At 56.3% G+C, this 26,903-nt stretch overlaps 1 protein-coding gene across 1 annotated transcript in view; it reads right to left on the bottom strand.

The window, feature by feature from the left end:
* Positions 1 to 13,764: 13,764 nt before the first annotated feature.
* Positions 13,765 to 26,903, bottom strand: part of PFAS (phosphoribosylformylglycinamidine synthase) — a 40,748-nt gene continuing 27,609 nt past the window's right edge. Inside the window, exons 25-31 of the mRNA XM_034757293.1 lie at positions 26,734 to 26,876; positions 26,533 to 26,647; positions 25,121 to 25,279; positions 24,794 to 24,946; positions 21,608 to 21,642; positions 16,451 to 16,777; positions 13,765 to 14,290 (exon numbers count right to left, since the gene is read on the bottom strand). Coding sequence (XP_034613184.1) covers positions 16,490 to 16,777; positions 21,608 to 21,642; positions 24,794 to 24,946; positions 25,121 to 25,279; positions 26,533 to 26,647; positions 26,734 to 26,876 — 893 coding nt within the window. The 3' untranslated portion in view covers positions 13,765 to 14,290; positions 16,451 to 16,489. The remainder of the gene's footprint in view (positions 14,291 to 16,450; positions 16,778 to 21,607; positions 21,643 to 24,793; positions 24,947 to 25,120; positions 25,280 to 26,532; positions 26,648 to 26,733; positions 26,877 to 26,903) is intronic.

Here is a 26,903-nt window from a genome sequence, read left to right as displayed (position 1 = left end):
GGGGGGGGGCAGGGCTGGGCTGGCAGGGGCTGCGGGTCGGGAGAGAGGGGCACCGGCAGAGCTGGGGGGCTGGGCTCTCAGGGGCTGTGGGTCAGGAGAGAGGGGCACCGGCAGAGCTTGTGAGCTCCAGCGTGATCCCTGGCTCTTCAGTTGCAACCTGCCTGGGGCCCTTCAGCTCTATGAGGGAGCAAGGTGGGGGGTAGCAGGGGGCACTGTGGTATGGGGGTGGGTGGGAGAGTCTCCCCCTGCCCTCTGGAGCCTATCCCCTGCTCTGCTCCCTGAGCCCTGTGGGATGAGCAAGCTAGGAGGGTTGGGGGCAGACCCCCCCGGCCGGTGAGCAAAGGAGAGGAAGGGGAGATCGTTACACCATGTAGTCTGCACATGGGGGGAAATAAACCCTTCCTGACCCCTGCAGACGGCGGCCCTGAAGCATGAGAGTGGAGGAGAGCCAGGCAGAGCTGGGCGGGCGTCTGATTGCTCGCTGGCCGGTCGGCCTGGCAAAGAAGCAGAATCAAAATTGCTCGGGGTGGAACCAAAGCGCTTCTCAAATTTTGGGGTCTCAATATGGCCGGAAAAGGTTCGTTTCGTGTCGGAGAATAACAGAGTTCTCACTTTTTGTTTGGGTACAGCAAGTCAGATACTTTATTTTTTCTAGCAATTGCGCAGAGGGAGAGAGCTAAACAGGTCTCTCAACAGGTAAACAATTACAGCAAGCATTTATACCTTTTGTTACAGACAATAATGAGCAACAGCTGCATTTTGTTTATACACAGGTCATTCTGATATCTTGTTTTGCTCACTAATGTAGACTCTTAGTCTACATTCCATATTATCTACACATTATCTACACAAGGTCGCAACAACTTTTTACACAGTTTTTTCCCACTTGCCTCACACAATTCTTGCTTTTACAAATCTCGCGTTATTAGGGTTACAGTTAGCCTGACTCTTGCTAACGAACTGTCATGCATTGCAATTCCCTTCCTGTCAGTTCTTTCTTTGCTTCCACAAACACAATGGTGTCAAGGGCAGGCGCTGGGAGCCATTTGAAGGAAAGGGAAGGTGAGGAAGGGCTCACGTCACACTGCAGAGAGGGCCGGGGCAAGCGTCCAGCTTGTAGCCACCCGGGCAGGACGCCCAGCTCGGGCAGCAGAGACGCCGGTTTGAATCCCCGCTCTGGAGCAGCCCCATGTCTGACCCTTCCCAGCTAAGTGCTCCAACCATGGGGGTCTGGGTTATTCTGGGGTGGGCGTCCCACCAGCTCTCCTCTTGGGCCAGGACGCCTGGGTTCTCTGCCCGGCTCTGGGAGAGGACGGGGGCTGGTGGGTTAGAGCGGGGGGGCTGGGAGCCAGGACTCCTGGGTTCTAGCTTCAGCTCTACTGGGTGACATTGGGCAAGTCACGTCCCCCTTTGTGCCTCAGTTTGCCTGTCCATAAAATGGAGCCAATGACTCTCATCGGTCGATTTTGAGGACACGGGGGGGGTCCCTCTTTCTCGGTCCCCCTGTGCTCGTGCAGCGCTTGACCCAAAAGGGCGCCGGGGCGGGGACTTGGGGGCTGATCCACAACCGCCGTAGAATGAAATAATCAGACATCTAAGGGCCCCTCCCCGTTCATTACCAAGTCCCAGTTTTTACCGGCTGGCAGCTGGCAAAGCGGCAGCTCCCAGGCGAGGATTTTGACACCAGGGAAACTGAGGCAGTGACCAGCGCCGGGCACAGCAGTGGGGCTTGGAAGGGATCCCAGCCCCCATCCCTGGCGCACAGGGCACGTGGGGTTTGGGGGGGGCAGGCGCAGCCCCTGGCTGCTACATGCGCCCGGAACGTGCAAGTGACTCTGGGGTGAGGCACCTCCCGCCCCAGGCCCGCAAGTGCCGTTACACAGCAGCGCGCACGCGCGGGTGCTGCAGAGGCGCCTGAGCGCGGGCTCTGCCGGGCGCTAGGCTGCCATTGGCTGCGCGGGCGCGCCGGACGGGGCTGGAGCTAATTGGCTGAGGCTGGTCACACGTGGGGGCGAGGACCGGGCTTTGAACCTCTGCGCAGAGATTGGCCAAGAAGGGGCAGGGGCGGGCTCATGGCCGACGCTGATTGGTCCCTTTCCTCGGTCGCAGCGGCAAGGCGGGACCCGTTGCCTGGCGCTGCTTGACGATTGGCCAAATGAGCCAGAGGTTGGCGATCCTGGCTCCCCCCTCAGCCCCCCCCCGCTCTAACCCACCAGCCCCCGCTCCCCTCCCAGAGCCGGGGAGAGAACCCAGGAGTCCTGGGTTTTGCAGCTTCCTGGCTTCCCAGGCCAGGCTGGCCCTGTGTTCGCCCCCCAACAGGCCCGGAGCGGCTCCTGCGTGCGCCAGAGCGAACCGGCCCGTCTGCATCTCGCCGTGGCCAGCACTGGGACCGGCCGGTGGAGGGAGCATCACTGCTGGACCAAACTGCCTATTACCAGCTGGGTGCGCCCCAGACCCCCCCCCCCCAGCAAAATGGAGCCAGGCCCCAGCCCCCACCCACACAGATTCCCCCAGGAGCTGGTTTCCCGTGGGTGCCCCCCGGTCAGCTACATCCACCCGGTGAAGAAGCCGGGCCCGGCCATGCCAAGCAGCCGCTCAACTGGGATATGGAGCCCCCCCCCCAGCATCTGCTGCCCCCCCGTACCACTGCGCCCCCCTGCCATGCCCCCCGCCTACCCCTCTACGACAGCGCCCCCTGCTGCCTCCGCCCGGCTCCCCGCAGCCCAGCACCCCCTACGCACTTTGTACCACAGCGCCCCTGAGCCCCCCCGCCCGGCTCCCTGCAGCTCAGTACCCCCTGGTGAGGCCCCACCCACCCCATATACCTGAGCACCACCTGCTGCTCTCTGCTCATAAGGCACAACCCCTGATAGAGTAGAACTCTTTGCTACTGGACCAGCAATCTCACCTACCACTTCTTTGGCTGTTCTGGGATAGAAATTACATTCCAAGCTCATAGAGATCGGGCCATGTTGTGTCATGAGGATCAGCAGGAGAGGGGAGGGGGACTATTCTGCGGGTAGCAGGGGGTGCTCTCCCTTGGCAGTCCATGCTACTCCCCAGAATCAGCAGCATTTCAGGGGCAAGGGGTTAAAAACATGATGCAGTCTCATCCCACTTTCCATTCCCCTGGTGTCTCTGCAGGCTAAACGTTACCACTTCGACATGTTTAAATCAGCAGCCCCACAGAACTTGCAGGGAAGGGTTTCAAAAGAGCTGGCCGAGGCGCTCGCTGGGGGTTAATGCTGATCGTCAACAGATCGTGCAGCACTGGGGAAGTTCCAGGAGAAAGTGAATGCGGTGCCAGTTTTTACAAAGGATAAACAGGATGAGCTAGATAGAGGCCTGTCAGTCTGACAACAATCCCAGACACGACAATGGAGCAGCTGATTTAAAAATGTCTAACTCTAGCAGTATTTGACAACCCTGCCCCTGCAGTGTGACCCCCCTCCAGCCTTGATTCAGATCCTGCCAGGTCGGGGGCTATACCCAGCTCTGGGGTGGGGTCAGTGTCTGAGCATCCTGACTCGTGAGCCCCACGTGGGGGCGGGGACGTGCAAGAATCTCACAGAATTGATGACAAATGGCCACTGATTGTAATTTGTAAGTAAAGTCCTCATGGGACTAAACGCCCGTTGCATGCGGCATGTTTCCCACCCACTTGGAATGTGCTGGCCAGGGAGAGCAGCGTTCCCAGGGGATCTCCACCAGAGGATCAGAACTTTTCCCCTCGGGGCAGTTGTCTCCTCCCCTGCCCATGACAGCTGGATTTTCACCCCCTCCCCGAAGCTGACCCCACTTACGGGGGAAGCATTTACACGGGTCACTATGACATTTCTTAGCTAGGGAAACCAGAAAATCCCAAAATGTAGTGACAAAATCGCTATGTTGGCAGCACTGCGAGTGTTTAACGGTCCCACTTCTTCCTTCCTGGTTTTCTTTTTATTTATATGGCAACAGAACCTTTTCCCTGGTTTGAATTTCCTTTGTAACGTCTAACTCTGCTCGGCTTTGGGCCATTCTCAGTGCATCAGCTGTCACTGACAGAGGGGTTTGTGATGCCGCTGGCCCTGGAGGAGACACCGGTGTCAGGGGGAACCACATACCCTTAGAGGGAGTAACTTCCCTTGCGGCTCTTGCACCGCTTCTTGTCCATCGTCTTCTCGGCCTTGGTCCCTGTCTTGGGGCTGGGCGCAGACCTGGTGGGTTCAGGCATCTCGCCGTGACGCAGAAACAAGAACGGAGGCAAGGGAGCTGGGCCAGCTGTGTTTATAGCGCCCCACGGCAAACGAGGGAATGGGGCTCCTGCATTGCTAGTGGCTGACAGCAAGCAGCAGGCCAAGGCCGCGTCTCTCTTCCCGGACTTGGCTGCAGTTCCCAGTGGGCTGCGCGCACCAGCTGTGCTGCGAGGGATTCTCTGCTGAAATCTTCCAGCAGTGGGAATCAAACGCTTTTACTGGCGACTCCTTTCACAGCACAAGCCTCGGAGTGCGACCCCCCCCCAATAAATTAAACACTTTTTAATATATGTAACACCAATATAAATGCTGGACGCAAGCGGGGTTTGGGGGGAGGTTGACAGCTCGCGACCCCCCATGTAATGACCTCACGACCCCCAGTTTGAGAACCCTTGATCTACAGCAATGGCATTAGCTGTCCTCCATTGCCCCCCCCCCCCCCCCTGCCCCCTCAGCCGTCCCCTCTGATTCACTATCTTCCTCACCTCCCCATCTCCCCCGGGGCTTTCAGACATTCTTGGCCCATGCGTGGGAGTTCCACACCCCGTTCCCCAGGTCTGCTGGGGGGCGCAGGCCCACCCTCTCCTCTGGGCTCCAGCCCCCAGACCCATTAACCAGCAAGCAGGGGATGCTTAGACAGTCGCTCCCCGCTCACGGGGGCCACCACTAAACCCCCCAACCTCCTCCTGCCCTGTTCCTCCTGGACCATCCTTACCCCCAGTCCCCCGGCTCAATTTCCTCACTGACCCCCTCCCCAGGCTCTCTCCAAACCTGCCTTCCCCCCCAACACCCCCGGCTCAATTCCCCCACTGACCACCTCACACCCCTGCTTTTGTTCCTCCTCAAGTCTGTCCCCAGTGGCCAGGAAGGGGAACTGCAGACAGGTCTCCAGGCTGGGGCTGGCTGGCCCTGTAGAGGTCAGGGCTAAGTACCTTCTGGGAACAGTGTGGACCTGCCGCCTCATGTGACCCCGCCCCCCGTGCAACCTCTCTCTCACAAACCCCGCCCCCTCCAGCCATGACCTCACCCCACACTCTGACCTTGCATGCCCGGTGCATATGAAGTCACACTGCGGGACGGGGGCGTTTTTACGAGGGCACCGTCCAGCCCCCCTAGCTTGACCTCATAAACATGGTGAGTGTGGGGTCATGGTGGAGGGGGCGGGGTGACATGCTCCCCCATCCGACACCGGATAAAACCAGGGTGGGTTTAGTGCCGATCCTGGCCCGGGGACAAACCTTTGGATCTGAGATCCGGCTGGCGCCCGGGCTCCACGGTCAGGACTCCCCCTCGGGGTGACGTAGGCACCACTCGCAGGCGTTCTGGAACATGCGCAGCCAGGGTGAGACCTCCATGGTGCAGTGCCAGGCGGGCGGCATCCAGGCCCACTGCCAGGGCAGGACGCAGCGCTCGNCTGTCCCCACCCCAGCGCCCCCTGCCAAGCCCCCACCCCACTCTCTGGGGCACAGCACCCCCTGCTGAGCCCCCGCCTCACTCCCTGCAGCCCAGCACCCCCTGCGGAGCCCCGAGCCCACTCCCTGCAGCCCAGCGCCCCCTAGTGCCATCTTGGGGCCAGCCCTGCCTCTCCCCAGTCCTCAGTCCAGGCCCCGATTCCCTAACCTGAGAGACGCTGAGGATAGCAAGAACCAGCCACTACATGGCTCACCGTGGGGCTGCCAATCCAATCCTGGGCTGCTGGTTCCTTACACATCACAGGGGCGATTTCCCCGGGAACTCTTCAGGACCCCCTCATGGGACTCCAGCCCAGCCCTGCCCCAGAGCTACCCCGCAACTGCCCGGCCCGCCTGCTTTAAACCCCCACTCCGCCCCAACATGACTGACAGGGGCAGGGCCAGCTGCACCCCACACTGCAGAGGAAGAGGAACCCCCCACGTCGCTACCAATCTAACGCAGAGGGAAATTGCTTCCCCACCCCACGTATGGTGATCAATTAGACCCTGAGCATGTGAGCAAGGAGCAACCAAGCACAGGAGATACGGTAAATAATTGTACAGCCAGTGCTACAGTTCAGCATTCCAGGATATCCATCCTTAACTAATCATGTCCCGTGTGGTACCGTGCCTAATGCTTCCCTGAAGCCCCAGTATATTAGATCTACTGCATGGCCTGTAGCTGAAAAGTCAGTTATTTCCTCAAAGAAGGAAATCAGTTTAGTCTGGGATGATTATATGCAAGCACAATAAAGTCCAGACCAGTAATAATATATACTTGGTGTTTTAATTGGGCTAATTTCACAAATCTGAAAACAATTATGAGGCTGTGACAAAGTGGGAATGTTCTTAATGTTTTCTCTGAATACTGTGTGGGTGCCTCAATTTCCCCTATGCAGTTCTTAAGTCTCTAGGTGGTGGGATCAGGAGGGGGCCGGTGTGATGCTGTCTGCAGAGAACGGCCAATACCCTGTCTCCTGATGGCCTGGTCCCCTCCCCTGCAAAGGTGCCAGCTGAAGGTGTTGGAGAACAAAGAGATCAGGTGACCTCCTGGCCCGGGAAAGAGACAAAGGCCAGAGGAGGGGCTGGAGAGTTTCACTTTGGAGGTGGCTGGGGAAAGAGAGGGAGGCCCAGATCTGGGGTCTGGCCTCATTGACCCCAAGATGGACCTGACGCATGGGTCCAGTTTCTGTACCTACAAGCTCTGTTTTGGACTGTGTTCCTGTCGTCTAATAAACCTTCTGTGTTACTGGCTAGCTGAGAGAGTCACATCTGACTGCGGAGGTGGGGGCAGGGCCCTCTAGCTCCCCCAGAACCCCACCCAGGTGGATTCACTGTGGGAAGCGCACGGTGGGGCAGGGGAGGCTGAATGCTCCGAGGTCAGGCCCAGGAAGGTGGAAGCTTCTTGCCCTTGAGACAGTCTGCTCAGAGAGAACAGCTCCCCCAGAGTCCTGACTGGCTTTGTATGGAGTAGTTCCAGAGCACTGCCTCGTGACAGCGTTGGGATCTACTGCACCCCATGGATAGGGATTCCTGCAGTAAGTGACTGGGGAGCAGTAAAACAAAGGGGGCCGGGACAGAGCCAAATCAGTTAGAAGGAAGAATTTAATCAGAAAAATATCAGCGGGATAGCTATGTTAGTCTTAAAGGTGCAACAGATCTAGACTAACAGATGTATTGGAGTGTAAGCTTTTGTGGGTGAAAACTTATGCTCCAATACATCTGTTAGTCTTAAAGGTGCCACAGGACTCTCCTGTTGCAATCACAAAAATGTGAGTGGTAATTGGGACTGATTTAAGAATAGCTTACCAGATGCCCCACCAGCCACAATCCTACAACTGAGGAAGAAGGCTGTGCTGGTATAAAATAAAAATCAAAATAAACCAAAAAACACCCAACAGCAACCTGATTTAGAAAAGTGATGGCAGTGGTAAAAAATACAATATTAAAAAAATTTATAAAAGGAGAAGTTGATAGCAATGAGTATAAATCAGAAGTTAGGAATTGTAGAAAATTGATAAGGGAAGACAAGGGACACAAGGAGAAATCTATGGCAGTCACAGTTAAGGACAACATATATTAGGGGGAAAAAAGAATCCTGACAATGGTATTGGTCCATTACTAGATGGGACTGGTAGATTTATCAATAATAATACAGAAAAGGCAGAAATGTTCAATAAATATTCCTGTTCCATATTTGTGGGGGGAAAAAGATGAGCCAGTCTCATCATACGGTGATAATATACTTTCCCTTTTAATAGCATCTCTGGACAATGTTAAAAAGAAGACACTAAAGTTAGACATTTTAAAATCAGCAAGTCCAGATAACTTGCATCCAAGAGTTTTAAAAGAGCTGGCTGAGAGGCTCGCTGGACCATTAATGTTGATTTTCAATACGTCTTGGTGCACCGGGGAAGTTCCAGAAGTCTGGAAGAAAGCTAATGTGTCAATTTTTAAAAAGGATAAATGGGATGACTTGGGTAATTATAGGCCTCTCAGCCGGACATCGATCCCAGGCAAGATAATGGAGCGGCTGATACGGGACTTGATTAATAAAGAACTAAAGGAGGTCAATGTAATTAATTCCAATCAACATGGGTTTATGGGAAATAGAGCCATCAATCTAACTTGGTATCTTTTTAGAGGCGATGACAAATGTAGTTGATAAAGGTAATAGCATTAGGATAATAGACTTAGGCTTCTGTAAGGTGTGTGAGAGGTGATTTTACTTCTGTATTTGGCCCTGGTGCAACCATGGCTGGGATCCCCTGGGCAGTTCTGGAGCCACAACACAAGGATGTTGGTAAGTTGCAGAGGGGTTGGAGAAGAACCACGGGAATGATGAAAGGATCCAAAACCCTGCCTGAGAGTGAGAGACTCACAAACTCCCAAGGAGTGAGTTGATCAAAGTCCATAAGTACCTACCTGGGTGCAGGGGTCTGGTGCTCTGGAACAGTCCCGGGGGGACCCCTTCAGGGTACCAGCCTGCCCCCTTAGGGTCTCTTGCTGGCACTAGGGGAAGCCATTTGGCTTCACTGCTTCCTGGGACCGAACCTGAGAGCCTTCAGCCCCCCGCTGCTCAAATCCAGCTGGCATCCTGCAGAAGGGTGGGCCATCCCTGGGTGTTACTTGCTAGGTATCAAGCACCCAGGCAAGTATAGTGACCATGGTCTTCTTGGACTCCCGTGGCCATGGGGCCCAGACCCCACACAGCCAGACACCTGTTACCCCAGTGTCTCTGCAGAGAGGAAACCACCTTGCTATCCATGCACCACACAGGGGAAACCGAGGCACACATGCTATTCATACAAAATATTATGGAAAATCCCCACTCCGGCACAATGGGGAAGACATATTTAATAATGGGCTTGTCAATCTTGCAGGGAATGATCTGACGCCACCCAGGGGCTGGCAGTTGAGGCTGGACAAATTCAGACCAGAAAGAAGGCGTCAATTGTGAACAGTGGGAGTAATTAACCGGGGGAACAATTTCCCAGCTGTCAGGGTGGATTCTCCATCACTGGCCATTTTCCAAGCGAGATTGGATGTGGTTCTGAAAGTTCTGCTCTGGGAAGGGGTTGGGGCCGACAGGCCGTTCTCCGGCCTGCGTGATACAGGGGGTCAGACTAGACATTGACAATGGTTCCCTCCAGCCTTTGAAGGGCTGGAGCTATGAACTTTACCTCTATTGAATATAGGAAGGACATTAGCTATTCTCCGGTCATACGGCACAACCCCTAATAGAGAGTAAAACTCCTTGCTACTGGACCAGCAATCTCACGTACCAATTCTTTGGCTATTCTGGGATAGAAATTACATTCCAAGCTCACAGAGATCAGGCCATGTTGTGTCACGGGGCTCAGCAGGGGCGGGGTGCTGTGCTGCGGGCAGCAGGGGGTGCTCTCTTTTGGCAGTCCATGCTACTCCCCAGAATCAGCAGCATTTCAGGGGCAAGGGGTTAAAAACATGATGCAGTCTCATCCCACTTTCCATTCCCCTGGTGTCTCTGCAGGCTAAACGTTACCACTTCGACATGTTTAAATCCACAGTCCCACAGAACTTGCAGGGAAGGGTTTCAAAAGAGCTGGCCGAGGCGCTCGCTGGGGGTTAATGCTGATTGTCAACAGATCGTGCAGCACTGGGGAAGTTCCAGGAGAAAGCGAATGCGGTGCCAGTTTTTACAAAGGATAAACAGGATGAGCTAGGTAGTTAGAGGCCTGTCAATCTGACATCAATCCCAGACACGATAATGGAACGGCTGATTTAAAAATGTCTAACTCCGGCAGTATGTGACAACCCTGTCCCAGCAGCGTGACCCCCCCTCCAGCCTCATTTTCTGCCTTGATTCAGATCCTGCCAGGCCGGGGGCTGTACCCAGCTCTGGGGTGGGGTCAGTGTCTGAGCATCCTGACTCGTTAGCCCCATGCGGGGGCGGGGAAGTGCAAGACTCTCACAGAATTGATGAGAAATGGCCACTGATTGTCTGTAATTTGTAAGTAAAGTCCTCGTGGGACTAAACGCCTGTTGCATGTGGCACATTTCCCATCCGCTTGGAATATTCTGGCCAGGGAGAGCAGCGTTCCCAAAGAATCTCCCCTGGGGACGGTGCCACCCTGTGCCAGGAGCAGCAGCTAACCTCTGTTGGTGCCTGGGCCCCAGCCCTACCCTTCCCCTGGCTGTGCCTACTCCAGGGTTTTCGGGTTGCAGGGATCGCTGTTGGCGAAGGCTGCAACACCAAGTACTGAGCATCAGAGCGTACTTCAGTAGCACTGAGTACTAGGGTGTGCTCGGTCGGTTCCCCTGAAATGCCGCTTGAGTGGGTTTCAGGAAGCTGAGTAACAATGTCATATGACCTGCCCCAGGGTGCATCAATGATACCCTCTACGGGAGGGAGAATTGTTGATTTTATAAAAGGAAAACATGGGAAGGTTCAAAAGACTCTGGCAAAGGCTGGATGGAATGAGGGTATGAGTGTGAAGGATAGCACGTTGCGGTGGTCTGGTCAGATGAAAGGAAAGTTAGAGAAAGGAATTGTGATACTCTACTGTGAATATGAAAGAAAGTTACGGGAATTGGAAATGCTCCAAAAGACTCTTACATCAGAGCTGAACCAAAAAACAAATTTAAACCATAAATTAACTGAACTTCAAGCAGAAAACAGTACTCTGAAAAGAAAGCAGCTCCTCTGCCCGCCGGATTGCTGCTAGCATACAACAAAAGGGTAATTTTACTGACTAGTTCAGGCAGCAATACTGATAAAGACCAAAATGAAATCAATTGGAAACACCTTAAAAAACAAATCCAGGATTGGAACCTGGCACACACACGGGGAAAACTGGGATAATTGGCCTCCCCCCCCCCTTTTAACCTAGACTTAAATGCCAGCGCTCCCCTGGCTCCTCTCCAAGTAACCACGTGGTGACCAGGGCCGGCAGATAACAGAATGGCTCATAAAACTTATAAGTACACTCCCCTCAGCACAGAGGAAACGAGGGGCTTACTGAAAGATCTCCCTTGCCAATCCAAAGAAAACTGATCAGGCGTTTCTAAAAATGTTAAAGGAAGGTTTTAACTCCCACCTGCAAACAGCCCTTAACTTGGGAGTGAACCCAGGCTCTAATTATCATAGAATATCAGGGTTGGAAGGGACCTCAGGAGATCTAGTCCAACCCCCTGCTCAAAGCATGACCAATCCCCAGACGGATTTTTGCCCCAGATCCCTAAGTGTCCCCCTCAAGGATTGGACTCACAACCCTGGGTTTAGCAGGCCAATGCTCAAACCACTGAGCTATCTCCCCCCCCCCCCCCCCCAATGTGTGTGTGTACCTGTACCTGGGCCTCTAAATGCAAAGCCAGACAAACTAAAAATATAAAAAGCAAGTCTACTTGGGTTTCTGTGGTAACAGCAAAAGGTAACTTAACTTGTTATAATTGTGGGTGTCTCGGGCGTACCCAAAAGAACTGCAGGCACAAGGCCCAAAAGCCGAGTCAGGGACAGAAACGTGGCCAGTTGAATCCCCCCAGTACTTCACTGCCCTTTCGATCTGGTCCTGGTCCCGCCTCCACCACCTTACAGTGTTCTGTATGTGGGGAGACCCGTCACTGGCAGCTGAATGCCCAAGCCCTGGGCAACCGGCCCCAACCGGTATCTCAACCAACTGCCAAACCCATGGCTCTTATTTGGGAGACCTCTAATCCTTTTCAAGAATTATGTTCCAGGTTCCCTCTGTTTGGGCAGAGAATAAGCTGTCTTGCAGTTTGGTGGCTGCTCATCTCTGCCCACCCATCCAGGTTACCAGTCAACTCCCTCCACCTACCCTCTCAAACCTGAGGCCGTGGACACGGTAGGTGACATTATTCACTCTTTACTTCAGCAAGGCATACTGGTTCCCTGTTCCTCCCCCACCAACTCTCCCATCTAGCTGGTTAAAAAAAACAACAACTTCATGGCTCCTGGCGCCTTACCATTGACTACCACACCGCTACGGACATAGAGGAAGGAGATCAGGTTATAATAAGGACATACAACCCCGGGGTACTTCAGCCAAACTACTCCGGTCCGCACATGATATTGACCCATACGGATACCTCTGTAAAGGTGCAAGGAGTCCCAACGTAAGTTCATGAAACTAAAATTAAAATGTATAAATAAATTTGTTTTGTTTCCTCCTAAGCAACAAATGTGACTATCCACATTAATCCTCTTGGTAAATATACCTGATGCAGCCTCCTTGGGAAACGTCACACGAGACACCTGCTTCAAAGCTGGCCAGTATATGCAACTCCCTACAGAAGGCAACGACAAGTGGGTAAAAAAACCAGACACTTGGCTTACCCCCAGACGGAATTACCTGGGACCTATCGTGGTTACAGCTCACCTCCAAAAACATCCAAGCTCCAAGGGCCCGATCTGACTACCACAGCCCGGGAGCAGTCTTCGGCTCCCTCCCTGCATCTCACTGGATCTAAACTGTACCTGGGTATTTAGATTCATGGGATGTGGGCACACTCATATAGGCCCCTCAATTTCAAAATGCAAAAATCACAAAATGTTTGGGGAAAAAAAAACAAAAAAAAGTGTCAATTTAAGAATACCCCCCTAAAACAAACAAACCATTCTATTTCCAGGGCCTCGAATGGATCTGTCAAAATTCACAACATTTATGAGGCCGCTCATGGGTTGGGAGAGCATAGGTGTGAATGTTTGTGGGAGAGTTGGGTACTTTTCATTAACCTAACAGGGTCTGTAAATGCAGGATGAACGAATGTTCCTCCTCTGCTATGGGAACCTGGGATGGAGGGACATTATTGTCAGGAACACTGTGTAAACGTTTAACCAAGTGTACATTGTACTAATATACGATGTTACAACCTAACCCTGCCTACTACCTGTCTGACATTGTACCCTACCCAACCAGATGGCATTATTCAAGTAGGCCCCATCAAAACACTTTTGCATAATGCCCTTATGGTCTCTATTCAGGTTAAATACGATTTGTCCAATTTTTCAGCATCCTTGCAAAATGTATGCTCAGACCATCCCAACTCCCTGCAATGGCTCCAGGACCAACTACAGTTTTTAATGCACCAATATGTTATTCAGGCCCGCACAGCCAAAAAACAAAAATGTAGCCTCTTAGGTGATATTGGTGGACTTTTTAAAAGCACCAGTTCTATACTAAATACGCTTAACCTAAATTCTGAAAGGTCATACAATTCTTGGGTCAAAAGCCAAACCAGCCAAGCCCTTAAACATACTAACACAGGTTTATCCTATGCTCTTACTGCAATTAATGTAGCAATAAAGGATTTTTACCAAATCATTTTAAAAAAACCTCAGATGCTATAGTCAACCTGGCCAAGTCACAAGCTAAAGGCCGTGCTTGTGATCTGCTAGCTCGTGACCTATTTAACATTGCAAAACAAAACATGCTTAAAAATCTCACTATGCTTCCTACCTCTGCCCCCAACCCCCCTCCCCTGGGTAACCTTAAGACCGATCATGTATAGCAAAAGCATTTAAGTATTGACTACATCTCATTTAGGAGTCCGATTTGTCAAACAGGAGGGAACTGTTAGGCAAGAGTTACAAATTTAGTTAGCAGCTGAGTCAGAAACAGAAACACCAGAGGCCCAAGGACAGTAACAAACGTAAACACCTAATAGTCTGCATGGTCAAATGTCCACCCAGTAACTTGGCTCTTGGAACAGAACAAACCCTGCAAACACTCACACAGCCCACCCCTTCGTCTTACGGGTAGTCATAGATAATTGATGTAATTAAAGTGTTCTGCTCCTGTCATAATTGTTAAATGTTCTCTCTCTCTCTGAAACGTTAGTCTCTGTAAGTATAAAACATATCCAAATGAAGTAATAAAAAAAGGTATATAATTGGTCCCTGTAGCACTATACTCTTCAGGTACTGTGAAATAAGACAGTATTGTCTGTGGCTGCCTGATGGTTGGGGAAAAGAATCTCCTTGCTTCACAAAATCAAGCTCCAGTTTAAAAACGAGTTTTTCCTTTGCACAAATGGACGACCAGCAGCAGCGCTCAGTCTCTCGTCAGAGCCGGGTATTAAATTCCATGGGAATTGCTGGTCCTGCAAGGGAACAAATGACCAATGAGAGGGGACAGGGCCACCTTCTGCTGGGACAAGAAGCGACTGGCTCCCCTCTGAACGCTGCTGCGAGCTCCTGGAAGGCTGGGAAGGAGGTTGGCTGGGTTCATTCCAGGGGGAGGAAAGAAAGGATCTGCCAGGCGTGTAAATACCCCGGTGCCCCAGGGAAGAGCTGACCACCACACACACTATTACATCACCGATGTGCTGGAGCAATGACAGCAAAAGGGACGGTGTGAATTGTCATGGTGGGGAATGAACAACCATCTCCAGCAGTGCGGCTCAAACGTTTTTACTGGCAACCCCTCAGAGTGCCACCCCCCCCAATAAATTAAACACACTTTTTAATATATGTAACACAATATAAATGCTGGAGGCAAGCAGGGTTTGGGGGGAGGTTGACAGCTCGCGACCCCCCATATGACCTCACAATCCCCAGTTTGAGAACCCCTGATCTACAGCAATGGCATTAGCTGTCCATCGCCCCCCCCCCCCAACTCTGCCCCCTCAGCCATCCTCTCAAATTCACTATCTTCCTCACCTCCCCATCTCCCCCGGGGCTTTCAGACATCCACGGCCTCTTCGTGGGGGTTCCGCACCCTGTTCCTGTTGTCCCACAAACTTATACAGGATCGTTTTAGGGGTCAAGGCAAAGATGCCACATTTATTATTAATCTGTAACTATTAGCAAATACCTCAATGCTTATACACATACAGTCACACACACACACACACACCAAAATGTTCTGCAGCTGCTGGATAGTTACCAGTCCTGAGTGTAGTTTGAGTTCGCAGCTTGGGATCGTAGCTCGTGACAGCTAACTGGCCAGGAGAGCTGAGCAGGAGGGGGAGCCGGGTCTCTGTCGGGCGCGCACCGATGCTCCTTGATGTTGATAGCAGAACGTTACCCAAAGTCTCTCATCTCACCCTTCCTTTTTTATAGGAGTTTTTGGATTCAAAGTCTCTAGGTCTCGCTGTGTCACGCCGCCTCTGGGTTTGACTTGATCACCCGTCAATTGCAGGCGTGACTGTCAGCCTGGGACCTGGCTTTGATCTTCCTTCTGTTGTTTCTTTTTAAGGTGGATGCTTCTTGCTTGAGTTAGGGCTGTTGTCTAGTTCTTCAGCCGTTGGTATTTGAACTTTATCTCATCAGGACGGGCTGGTGCTGGAGGTTGATTCTATCACCCATACATCCCTCATTCACACATCTTAACTAGACTAATAAAGTTACAGCAGGGTTTGCAAAAATGAAGGTTGCAGCAAGCCCTTACAAAATGGAGTAAGCGTTTTAAAATGGGGTTTGAATTACAATATGGCACAGAAGTTACAATGTAGGCAAAATGGCAAGTGTAATGAAAGTTACAATGTAGTAACAGAAGTTACAATGGTACAGTGGATAACTTAAAAACAATTTCATTCACATTGGTTCTACATTCCCCGGGTCTGGTGCGGGGCGCAGACCCACCCTCTCCTCTGGCTCCAGCCCCCAGACCCATTAACCAGCAAGCAGGGGCTGCTTAGACAGTCGCTCCCCGATCACCCCTCTCAGGGGCCACCACTAAATCCCCCAACCTCCTCCTGCCCTGTTCCTCCTAGACCTGTCCTTGCCCCCAGCCCCCCGGCTCAACTCCCCCCCTGAACCCCTCCCCAGGCTCTCCCCAAACCTGCCTTCCCCCTAACACCCCCGGCTCAATTCCCCCACTGACCCCCTCACACCCTTGCTTTTGTTCCTCAAGTCTGTCCCCAGTGGCCAGGAGGGGAACTGCAGACAGGTCTCCAAGACGGGGGTGATTGGCCCTGTAGGGGTCAGAGCTAAGGACCTTCTGGGAAGTGTGGACCCGCCTCCTCATATGACCCCACCCCCCCATGCAAAACCCCCCCCTCACAAAACCCCGCCCCCTCCAGCATGACCTCACCCCACCCTGCGACCTCGCATGCCCGGTGCATACAAGGTCACACTGCAGGATGGTGCATTTTTACGAGCGCAGCATCCAGCCCCCACTAGCATGACCTCATACACACGGTGCACGTGAGGTCACAGCGGAGAGTGTGAGGCCATGTGCTCCTAAAATAGCCCCCCGCTCCCACAACACCGGATAAAACCAGGGCGGGTTTACGGCCAGCCCCGGCCCGGAGACAAACCTTTGGATCTGAGACCCGGCTGGCGCCCGGGCTCCACGGTCAGGACTCCCCCTCGGGGTGACGTAGGCACCACTCGCAGGCGTTCTGGAACATGCGCAGCCAGGGCGAGACCTCCATGGTGCGGCGCCAGGCGGGCGGCATCCAGGCCCACTGCCAGGGCAGGACGCAGCGCTCGGGGTGGGGCATCATGGCCAAGTGGCGCCCGTCGGGCGAGCAGAGTCCGGCGATGCCCAGCGGGGAGCCATTGGGGTTCAGGGGGTACTCCTGGGTGGGCTGGCCCTGGTCATCCACGTAGCGCAGCGGGGCCAAGCCCCCTGACGTCACTGNGCAGGGAGGCTGCCCCATGCTCTGGGGGTCCCTAAACCCCTGAGTGCCAGAAGCTGGGATTGGCCGAGGCAGGATGGATGATTCAATCGTCGCGCTGCTCCGTTCACTGCCCGCTGTCGGCAGACCGGACGCTGGGCTGGATGGACCTTTTCTCTGACCTAGTCTGGCCGCTCTTCAGACTTGCCCCACCCGGACTAGCTGCTTCAAGAAACCTTGTTGTCATCCGTCCGCCCTGGCACCCTGCTCCGGCCATGTGCCTCCCACCTCCCCCGCCCAGCCCTAGGCAGGGCCCCCCGTACCTGTCCAGCTGACGTTATAGCACAGCTCCCTGTGCAGGGCGCAGACGCCCCCCAGCACCGCCTGGGCTGAGCGCAGCAGGGAGACAAGGACGCTCTCCGCCCTGGGGCGCTGGTAGTAGTGCAGCACCGCCATGGTTGGGCCCTGTGGTGGGGAACAGGGTCAGCGCAGAGCCACACAGCGCCCCCCACTGTACCCCCACAGCACCCCCATAGACTAACCACAGCGCCCCCATACACTCCCCACAGCACCCTTACACAGCCACACAGTGCCCCTCCACTGCACCCCCCATAGACCACCCACAGCGCCCCCCACACTAACCACAGCCTCCATACACCCCCACAGTACCCCCATACACTAACTACAGCTCCCCCATACACCCCCCACAACACCCCTACACAGCCACACAGCACCCCCACTCCCCCCCCAGTGTCCCCCACTGCACCCCCCCAGCGCCCACTTGCACCTTCACAGCGCCCCCCATACACCCCTATTCCCCCTACACAGCCACAGAGTACCCACTGCACCCCCATACACCACCCCAGCGCCCCCTATTCCCACACGCCCCCCCAGCGCCCGCCCATCCAGGTTATGTCTCAACGCCGCCCCGCTGCTATGGGGCAGGGGCGGGGTTCCCACGGGCCAGGCCCCAGGGGACGGGGGGGGAGGGGCAGCAGCGCGTCAGAGCCTCCCCGAGAGCCCGCCGCACGGCTCCAACCGCCACTAACGGGTCGAAACCGTCTCTGGGGGCGCCGCGCGCCGCTCCTACGTCATCACTGCGGTGCGGTTCGGCCAGGTAAGAAAGCGCTCCCCGCCGCCATGTGCCCCCTAGTGCGCGCACGGACTGAGCATGCGCAGTCACCCCTGCTGAAGCCACTGCCCTCGCCTCTGCCCTTCACCCTGCCCTTGGTTGCCATCAGTCTGCGGCTGTTTCTTACAGCGATTAAAAGGGTCAAAAAGAGCGGGGGGGGGGGGGGACAGGGTCTGAGCAGGGTGCGGAAACTGAGGGGGGGGGGGCAGCATCTGGAGGCCAGGTTACGAGAGGTGACCCCGGGTCATCCCCACGCCCCCCCACGGGCTGTACCCTGGGCAGAGATGCAGCCACCTCTGGGGTGGGGCCGGTATTGCTACTAAATCACAGCAGGGCGTTATGGGACTGTGCTGCCCACCCCCTCTGGCTCGTCTATGGCCCAGCAGCCCCCCCCACACCTCCCCGGCTTGGGGGTCGCAAAGCCATGTCTGCAGGCCACTGCTCAGACCCCCGCTCACTGCTTCCCATGGGCCCCGGATCTGCACCTAATAAAGTGACTGGAGACAACCAGCATCTGTGTCTGTCCCTTGCCTAGGACCGGGCGTCTCGCTGTCATAGGGTGACCAGACGTCCCGATTTTATCAGGACTGTGCCCGTCCCCTGCCCCAACTCTGCCCTGACCGTGTCCCCTCCTGCCCCCCGCCATTCGCTCCCTCCCCAAATCCCCACCCCTTCCCCAAGCACCGCGTTCCTCCTCCTCCCCCCCAGGCTTCTGCTAATCAGCTGTATGGCGGCGCAAGCGCTGGAGGGGGAGAAGCAGGATGTGCAGCCGCCTCAGGGGAGGAGGAGGAGGGGCGGAGGTGAGCTGGTGCAGGGGGGGCGGGGCGTGGAGCTGCCGGTGGGTGCTCAGCCCCCACCAGTATTTCCTGTGCTCCAGTGGCTCTTGGTTTGGTTTTTTTTCCCTCCACCCTCAGCTCACAACTCCCCCCCCCCACCTTGATATTTCAGGTCTCTCATCTGGTCACTCGACGCTGTCAGTACAGGGCTCCTTCAACCCGCTCCCTGGGGCACAGCCAGGGCCACCTGGGGGGGGGGGGCAAGTGGGGCAATTTGCCCCAGGGCCCGGGCCCCACAAGAATATAGTATTTTATAGTATTGCAACTTTTTTTTATGGAAGGGGCCCCCGAAATTGCTTTGCCCCAGGCCCCCTTAATCCTCTGGGCAGAGGGCCCCCTGCTGAGCCCACGCTGTACCACAGCGCCCCCTGCTGCCCGCTTGCAGACACCTCACCCCGCTCCCTGGGGCACAGCACCCCCTGCTGTCCCCACCGCAGCGCCCCCTGCCAAGCCCCCACCCCGCTCCCTGGGGCACAGCACCCCCTGCCGAGCCCCACCCTGCTCCCTGGGGCACAGCACCCCCTGCTGCCCCCCACCCTAGCGCCCCCTGCCAAGTCCCCACCCTGCTCCCTGGGGCACAGCACCCCCTGCTGTCCCCACCCCAGCGCCCCCTGCCAAGCCCCCACCCCACTCTCTGGGGCACAGCACCCCCTGCTGAGCCCCCGCCTCACTCCCTGCAGCCCAGCACCCCCTGCGGAGCCCCGAGCCCACTCCCTGCAGCCCAGCGCCCCCTAGTGCCATCTTGGGGCCAGCCCTGCCTCTCCCCAGTCCTCAGTCCAGGCCCCGATTCCCTAACCTGAGAGACGCTGAGGATAGCAAGAACCAGCCACTACATGGCTCACCGTGGGGCTGCCAATCCAATCCTGGGCTGCTGGTTCCTTACACATCACAGGGGCGATTTCCCCGGGAACTCTTCAGGACCCCCTCATGGGACTCCAGCCCAGCCCTGCCCCAGAGCTACCCCGCAACTGCCCGGCCCGCCTGCTTTAAACCCCCACTCCGCCCCAACATGACTGACAGGGGCAGGGCCAGCTGCACCCCACACTGCAGAGGAAGAGGAACCCCCCACGTCGCTACCAATCTAACGCAGAGGGAAATTGCTTCCCCACCCCACGTATGGTGATCAATTAGACCCTGAGCATGTGAGCAAGGAGCAACCAAGCACAGGAGATACGGTAAATAATTGTACAGCCAGTGCTACAGTTCAGCATTCCAGGATATCCATCCTTAACTAATCATGTCCCGTGTGGTACCGTGCCTAATGCTTCCCTGAAGCCCCAGTATATTAGATCTACTGCATGGCCTGTAGCTGAAAAGTCAGTTATTTCCTCAAAGAAGGAAATCAGTTTAGTCTGGGATGATTATATGCAAGCACAATAAAGTCCAGACCAGTAATAATATATACTTGGTGTTTTAATTGGGCTAATTTCACAAATCTGAAAACAATTATGAGGCTGTGACAAAGTGGGAATGTTCTTAATGTTTTCTCTGAATACTGTGTGGGTGCCTCAATTTCCCCTATGCAGTTCTTAAGTCTCTAGGTGGTGGGATCAGGAGGGGGCCGGTGTGATGCTGTCTGCAGAGAACGGCCAATACCCTGTCTCCTGATGGCCTGGTCCCCTCCCCTGCAAAGGTGCCAGCTGAAGGTGTTGGAGAACAAAGAGATCAGGTGACCTCCTGGCCCGGGAAAGAGACAAAGGCCAGAGGAGGGGCTGGAGAGTTTCACTTTGGAGGTGGCTGGGGAAAGAGAGGGAGGCCCAGATCTGGGGTCTGGCCTCATTGACCCCAAGATGGACCTGACGCATGGGTCCAGTTTCTGTACCTACAAGCTCTGTTTTGGACTGTGTTCCTGTCGTCTAATAAACCTTCTGTGTTACTGGCTAGCTGAGAGAGTCACATCTGACTGCGGAGGTGGGGGCAGGGCCCTCTAGCTCCCCCAGAACCCCACCCAGGTGGATTCACTGTGGGAAGCGCACGGTGGGGCAGGGGAGGCTGAATGCTCCGAGGTCAGGCCCAGGAAGGTGGAAGCTTCTTGCCCTTGAGACAGTCTGCTCAGAGAGAACAGCTCCCCCAGAGTCCTGACTGGCTTTGTATGGAGTAGTTCCAGAGCACTGCCTCGTGACAGCGTTGGGATCTACTGCACCCCATGGATAGGGATTCCTGCAGTAAGTGACTGGGGAGCAGTAAAACAAAGGGGGCCGGGACAGAGCCAAATCAGTTAGAAGGAAGAATTTAATCAGAAAAATATCAGCGGGATAGCTATGTTAGTCTTAAAGGTGCAACAGATCTAGACTAACAGATGTATTGGAGTGTAAGCTTTTGTGGGTGAAAACTTATGCTCCAATACATCTGTTAGTCTTAAAGGTGCCACAGGACTCTCCTGTTGCAATCACAAAAATGTGAGTGGTAATTGGGACTGATTTAAGAATAGCTTACCAGATGCCCCACCAGCCACAATCCTACAACTGAGGAAGAAGGCTGTGCTGGTATAAAATAAAAATCAAAATAAACCAAAAAACACCCAACAGCAACCTGATTTAGAAAAGTGATGGCAGTGGTAAAAAATACAATATTAAAAAAATTTATAAAAGGAGAAGTTGATAGCAATGAGTATAAATCAGAAGTTAGGAATTGTAGAAAATTGATAAGGGAAGACAAGGGACACAAGGAGAAATCTATGGCAGTCACAGTTAAGGACAACATATATTAGGGGGAAAAAAGAATCCTGACAATGGTATTGGTCCATTACTAGATGGGACTGGTAGATTTATCAATAATAATACAGAAAAGGCAGAAATGTTCAATAAATATTCCTGTTCCATATTTGTGGGGGGNGCCCTGGTCATCCACGTAGCGCAGCGGGGCCAAGCCCCCTGACGTCACTGTAGCCAGCACCTCGGGGGAGCGGAACCGCATCCGACCTGGGGCAAGGGAAAAGAGGGGGTGAGACGGGCAGAGCCCCCCCTCCCCCCCCCGGGACACGCCCCAGAACAGGCCACTGCCTCCATACCCCGCTGTGGCCTCGGGAGTGTGAAACCGCATGTGAGCTGGGGCAGGGCATGGGGAGGAGGCAGGTAAAGCCCCCCACATTCTCTCACTGTCAGGATGGCCAGCACTGCAGGACAGGGCGTGGGGAGCACAGTTGCTTGCCCGGTACAGCAACGGGGGTTCTCCCAGTTGGGCGGACCCCGGCGTGCCCCACTCCAGCTGGGCAGGCCCTTCACGTGCTGAGACGGGAGATTTTCCTTAGCTGTGGCCAGCGCCTGGCCCTTCTCCCCTGCACCGAACCGAGGCCGAGCACAGAGCTGCTTGTCAAACACCTTCTGGTGGGAAGGACCCATGGCGGCAGGGGAGGACAGTGGGTGGGGGAAGACACTCTGGGATCGCCCTCTCCAAGAGCTCCAGCTACTGTACGAGGCAGGGAACCAGACTCCAACAGACACACCCCGGAGCGAAGCTACCACGGCGGCCCATGGGCGGGTCGAGCAGGCAGGACGCAGCCTGAAATTCACTGCAAGTCTCTGCGAGGAGCTCGCTTCCCCTCACCTACGTCTCGTTCTCTGCAGAGGGGACACTAAAACTCGTCAGACGTCCAGAGAGTGGAGCGCTCTGGTGGCATGTGGTTTGGCTAGAAGGCAGGTGAGACGAAGCTGGAATATTTGGCAATCTTTTGGAAGCTAATGCATTCCTCAGTTTCCCCTGTATGCTGCACTGTGACCCAGTGGGGTGGGAAAGGGCTGTTTGCTCTCGGGGCCGGCTGATGGACAGAGGTGGGGGTGTCGCCAACCTGTAGGGGCTTTTAGCCCCTATATCAATGGAGCATCTGAGAAGACAAAGGCAAATACAACGGCCTGGACAGCGACACCAAGCAACCAATGACCCAGAGGGAGATGGACACCCCCTCACCTCTCCTTGGGGAGGCTAGACAGCATTTCCCCAGCTGGAGATCAAAGGATGGGACAGGTCGGGGGAGGAGAGAAGAGTTGGCGACTGGAAGGAATCGGGGCTCTCGGCTGGACCCAGACAGAGACAGACAGCGCTTGAATCCAGGGGTTCCCCACAGCCTGGCTGGGTTCTGGGCTCACCCGGATGGACGATGCTTTAACTACCCAGAGGGCTGCCTATGCTGTGTGCCAGCTGGCTAACAAAGCCGCTGTGTGAGCGTCACTGCAAACCCGTGGACAAGTTTCCCTCGGGAGCAGCCCCCCTCGGTGGGACTCACTGACTGGAGCTCAGGGGGCAAGCGGGGGAGGGGCAGGGGTCTGAAGGCCCACGGGTCCAGCTTAAGCAGGTGTAGAAGGGGCCTGGCTTGCCCTAGGGGGTCTGGCACACTGACAGGAGCCACCTGGAGACTGCTCCAAAGATGGGGCCATAGCACCGACCCTGCAGATCCATGACACCAGGTGATGGATGACCTGGTTCAGGTGGACGTCCAAGAGCATCCTAGGGGAAGCTTAGGGAAGCTGTATCCCTGCAGAGATGGTCCATGCAGACACCTGGAGAATGCCCATGGGCCAGATCCGCCTCGGCTGCGTGGGATCCATGAGGATCACTTTGTTTTCTCGAATCTTCCCCAAGACTCATGGTGAGAGGGACGGGGAACATGGACATCAGCGGCTCTGAGTGTGCGACTAGAAACGTGTCTCCGCTGAAGTGCCCGCCTCGGGCTGCTGGGAGCAGGAGGTCGGGTATTTCTGGTTCACAGAGAAGGTCCCAAGAGCTCGGTGACAGACGCTCCAAACCGCCGAGTGACAGGGCTCTCATTCAGGGTCTCTGGAGAAGCGTCTGCCGAGGCTCTGCCAGGGGGAGCCGCACCCCGGAAGGGGCACCATCGAGACGGGGCCGCGGGGGCGGCTGCACCCGTTCTAGAGAGCGACAGCCTCTTTGAACAGCAGGGACGTTGTTAGCGTCAGGTCGTCCAGCGTGACAGGAAGGTGAAGGCTCCAGGCAGGCGGCTGGCAGCGTTTCTCAGGTCTAAAAGGCGGAGGTAAGCGGGTCTCTGTAGGGACTGGGCACCATGTGCTACAGGCCAGTTCAGACGGGTGCCCCAGCCCAACAGGGAGCCCGACCGGGATCAGCTTTTTCTCAGGGTTGCTCGTGGATTCCCAGGCCAGACAGGAGAGTGGGGAAGATCTCGGCTGACCTCGTGAACGGCCCCACAGTCATTCCCAGAGCAGAGCTTTCAGAGGCAGGTCCAGTCACTGGTCAGCAATGGAGAACCCAGCCCAGCCCTCGGGAAATTGTGCCCATGGGTCATTGCTCTCACAGGGACAATTTTAAACCCTATTTCCGGGCTGAATTTGTCCAGCTTCAACTTCCAGCCGGTGGAGGGAGCTTCGCTGCTAGACCGAAATGCCCACTATCGACTGTGTGTGCCCCAGGTAGGTACTGACAGACGGGGCTCAGGTCACCCCAGAACCGTCGCTTTGTCAAGCTGAATAGCTCGAGCTCCTGGAGTCTCTCCCTCTACGGCAGGTTTTCTGACCCTTTCCCTGGCTCTTCTCTGACCCCTCTGCAATCGATTCAGGCCGTCTTGAGCTGAGGACACCAGACCTGGATGCAGGAGCCCAGCAATGGTCGCACCAGAGCCCAATCCAGAGGCACCTCTCTCGAGAGGCCCCCCGTTTACTGATGGGGACCCCAATGCTCTGAAAGGGGCTTTTCTATCACTGCCGGTTAAGAAAGAACAATTTACCCTCCCCCGACGCCACCACGTCAGCGGGAGAACCCGTCTCCAACCACGGGTGCTGCAAAGAAACCGGAGAGGCGGTCGGTCCACACATGCTCCATGCTCTTGGGGCGGGAGGGGGCAGGTACGGCCCAGCGGAGCCTGCTGGGGAAAAGCCTTCCCGTCTCAGCCACACGGACACCTCGAGTGCAACACGCACAGGACCATGGCTTGACAGAGAAACACACCCGACAGGAGGGGAAAAGGGTGGGGGGAAGACCAGGGCAAGGACCCCTCCCACCATATTAGGGAAGGACCCCCCCAGCCACTCCTCTGGGGTGGGGCATGGGGCTGTGTATACAGGGGTGGAGCGAGCAGCCCCCCAGCCCTAGCAGAGATGTCACCTTCTCCATGCGCCACCCAGATTCCCAGGGTGGAGCCAGCCATGCCCCGCAGCATCACCGCCGGGCTCTCCTCGATGGCGAGCGCCACGAACCGCGACTCGAACCGGCCCGAATCATTGGGGGTCAGCAGCACTCCGGGACGGACGGCCCCACCTGCAGACAGACAGACAGAGTGAGCTCTGCCCTAGAAACATGCCCCCATCCGATACCCCCAGGCACCGCCCCTGCCCCAACCACACCTGCCCTCCAAATCTCGCCCCCAGACACCCTTACACCTCCCCAATCCCTCCAGCCCACCGACAGGCCCCTCCCCCCAGCCCCACTCACCCGTGGGGTCGCTCTGGGGGCTCTCACCCCCCACCCAGCCCAGCAGCGCCATCAGCTGGCAGCCGTTGCAGACACCCAGGCTGAATGTGTTCCTGCGCTGGCGAAACGCCTCAAACTGGGCCCGTGCCCGGGGGTTGAAGGTCACCGAAGCTGCCCAGCCTGGAGACAGAGGGACACCGGGGGTCAGTCACCTGGGGGATGGGGCCCAGGGCCTTTCCCTTCTAGGGGCCACTGGCTCCCATCTGCCCCCGAGAGGGAGTGCTTGGCTCAGAGGGGTGGGGAATGGGGCACGGGGACTTTTCCTCTAGGGGGCTCCAGCTCCCATCTGCCCTCTGGGCGGGGACTGGCTGATTCAGGGGTCGGGGAATGGGGCTTGGAGCCTGTCCCCTCTAAGAGGCGCTGGCTTCCAACTGGCCCCAGGGGACTAGGTGGCTTTTGGGGGTGAAAGGGGGGATGCCTGCTCAGGGGAGATGATGGGGGGACTGGCTGGCTCAGGGGGTGAGGGGTCGGGACGCTGGCTCCAAGGGTGTGGGAGGGATGCTGGCTCTGGGGGCGAGGACAGGCTGGCTCAGGGGCAGGGGTCTCACCTTTTGCAGACCCCAGGACGTCCTTGTAGCTGAAGCCCCCCACAAAGACCAGGCCGCGGAACGACTCCAGAGTCACCTCTCCTGTGAACAGGTCCTGCATGGTCATGTCCCAGGCCTGGGGGGAGAGGGGAGTGGGGGCTAGTGGTTAGAGCGGGGGGAGGGGGGCAGGACCGCAGGGATCAGGGTGCGGGGGGGGGCTCACCGTGAGCCCCCCCCCCCCGAAAGCTGCCACCATCTCGCGGTCCCCGTTGGTGCCCTCCTCGCGCAGGATGGCCACGCGCGGGCCGGGCTGGGCTGGGGGCAAAGGTGGGGTTAGAGACCAGGGCCTGCTGGGCTCGGGGCACCCCCACTGGGGCAGAGAGTCCATCCCCCTCCCCCCCGGGACCTGGGGACACCACCTCCCACACCTCCCTCTGACACCAACCTGCCCCCCAGAGCCCCACCCCCTTCTGGGACTTGGAGACGCCACCTCCCACACCACCCTCCCCTCCAGAGAGCCCCTCCCACCGCTGGGACCTGGGGACGCCCCCTCTCCCATCACTTTCCCCCGCAGAGAGCACCTCCGTCCACGAGGACCTGGGGATGCCCCCTCCCACACCTCCCTCCCCCCAGGGGCCCCGGCCCTCACCCATCTGGCACAGCAGCGGGGGCTTGACCTCAGGNGACACGCTGGCTCAGGGGGGTGAGGGGGGACCGGCTGGCTCAGGGGGGTGAGGGATAGACACGCTGGCTCAGGGGGGTGGGGTGGACACGCTGGCTCAGGGGGGTGGGGTGGACACGCTGGCTCAGAGGTGTGTGGGCGGGACGCTGGCTCAGGGGTCTCACCTTTGGCAGACCCCAGGACGTCCGCGTAGCTGAAGCCTCCCACAAAGACCAGGCCCCGGAACGACTCCAGAGTCACCTCCCCTGCGCAAAGATCCTGCATGGTTACGTCCCAGGCCTGGGGAGAGAGGGGAGTGGGGGCTAGTGGTTAGAGCGGGGGGAGGGGGGACAGGACTACAGGGTTCAGGAGGGGGGGGGTCTCACCTGGAATCCTGCCATGACAAAAGCTGCCACCATCTCGCGGTCCCCGTTGCTGCCCTCCTCCCGCAGGATGGCCACGCGTGGGCCTGGCTGGGCTGGGGACAAAGGTGGGGTTAGAGACCAGAGCCTGCTGGGCTCGGTGCACCCCCACTGGCAGACCCTCCCCTCCCCCC

The sequence above is a fragment of the Trachemys scripta genome, chromosome 25, assembly GCF_013100865.1.
Source record: "Trachemys scripta elegans isolate TJP31775 chromosome 25, CAS_Tse_1.0, whole genome shotgun sequence".
NCBI classification, from domain to species: domain Eukaryota; kingdom Metazoa; phylum Chordata; order Testudines; family Emydidae; genus Trachemys; species Trachemys scripta.
This window is presented reverse-complemented; position numbering and strand designations above follow the sequence as displayed.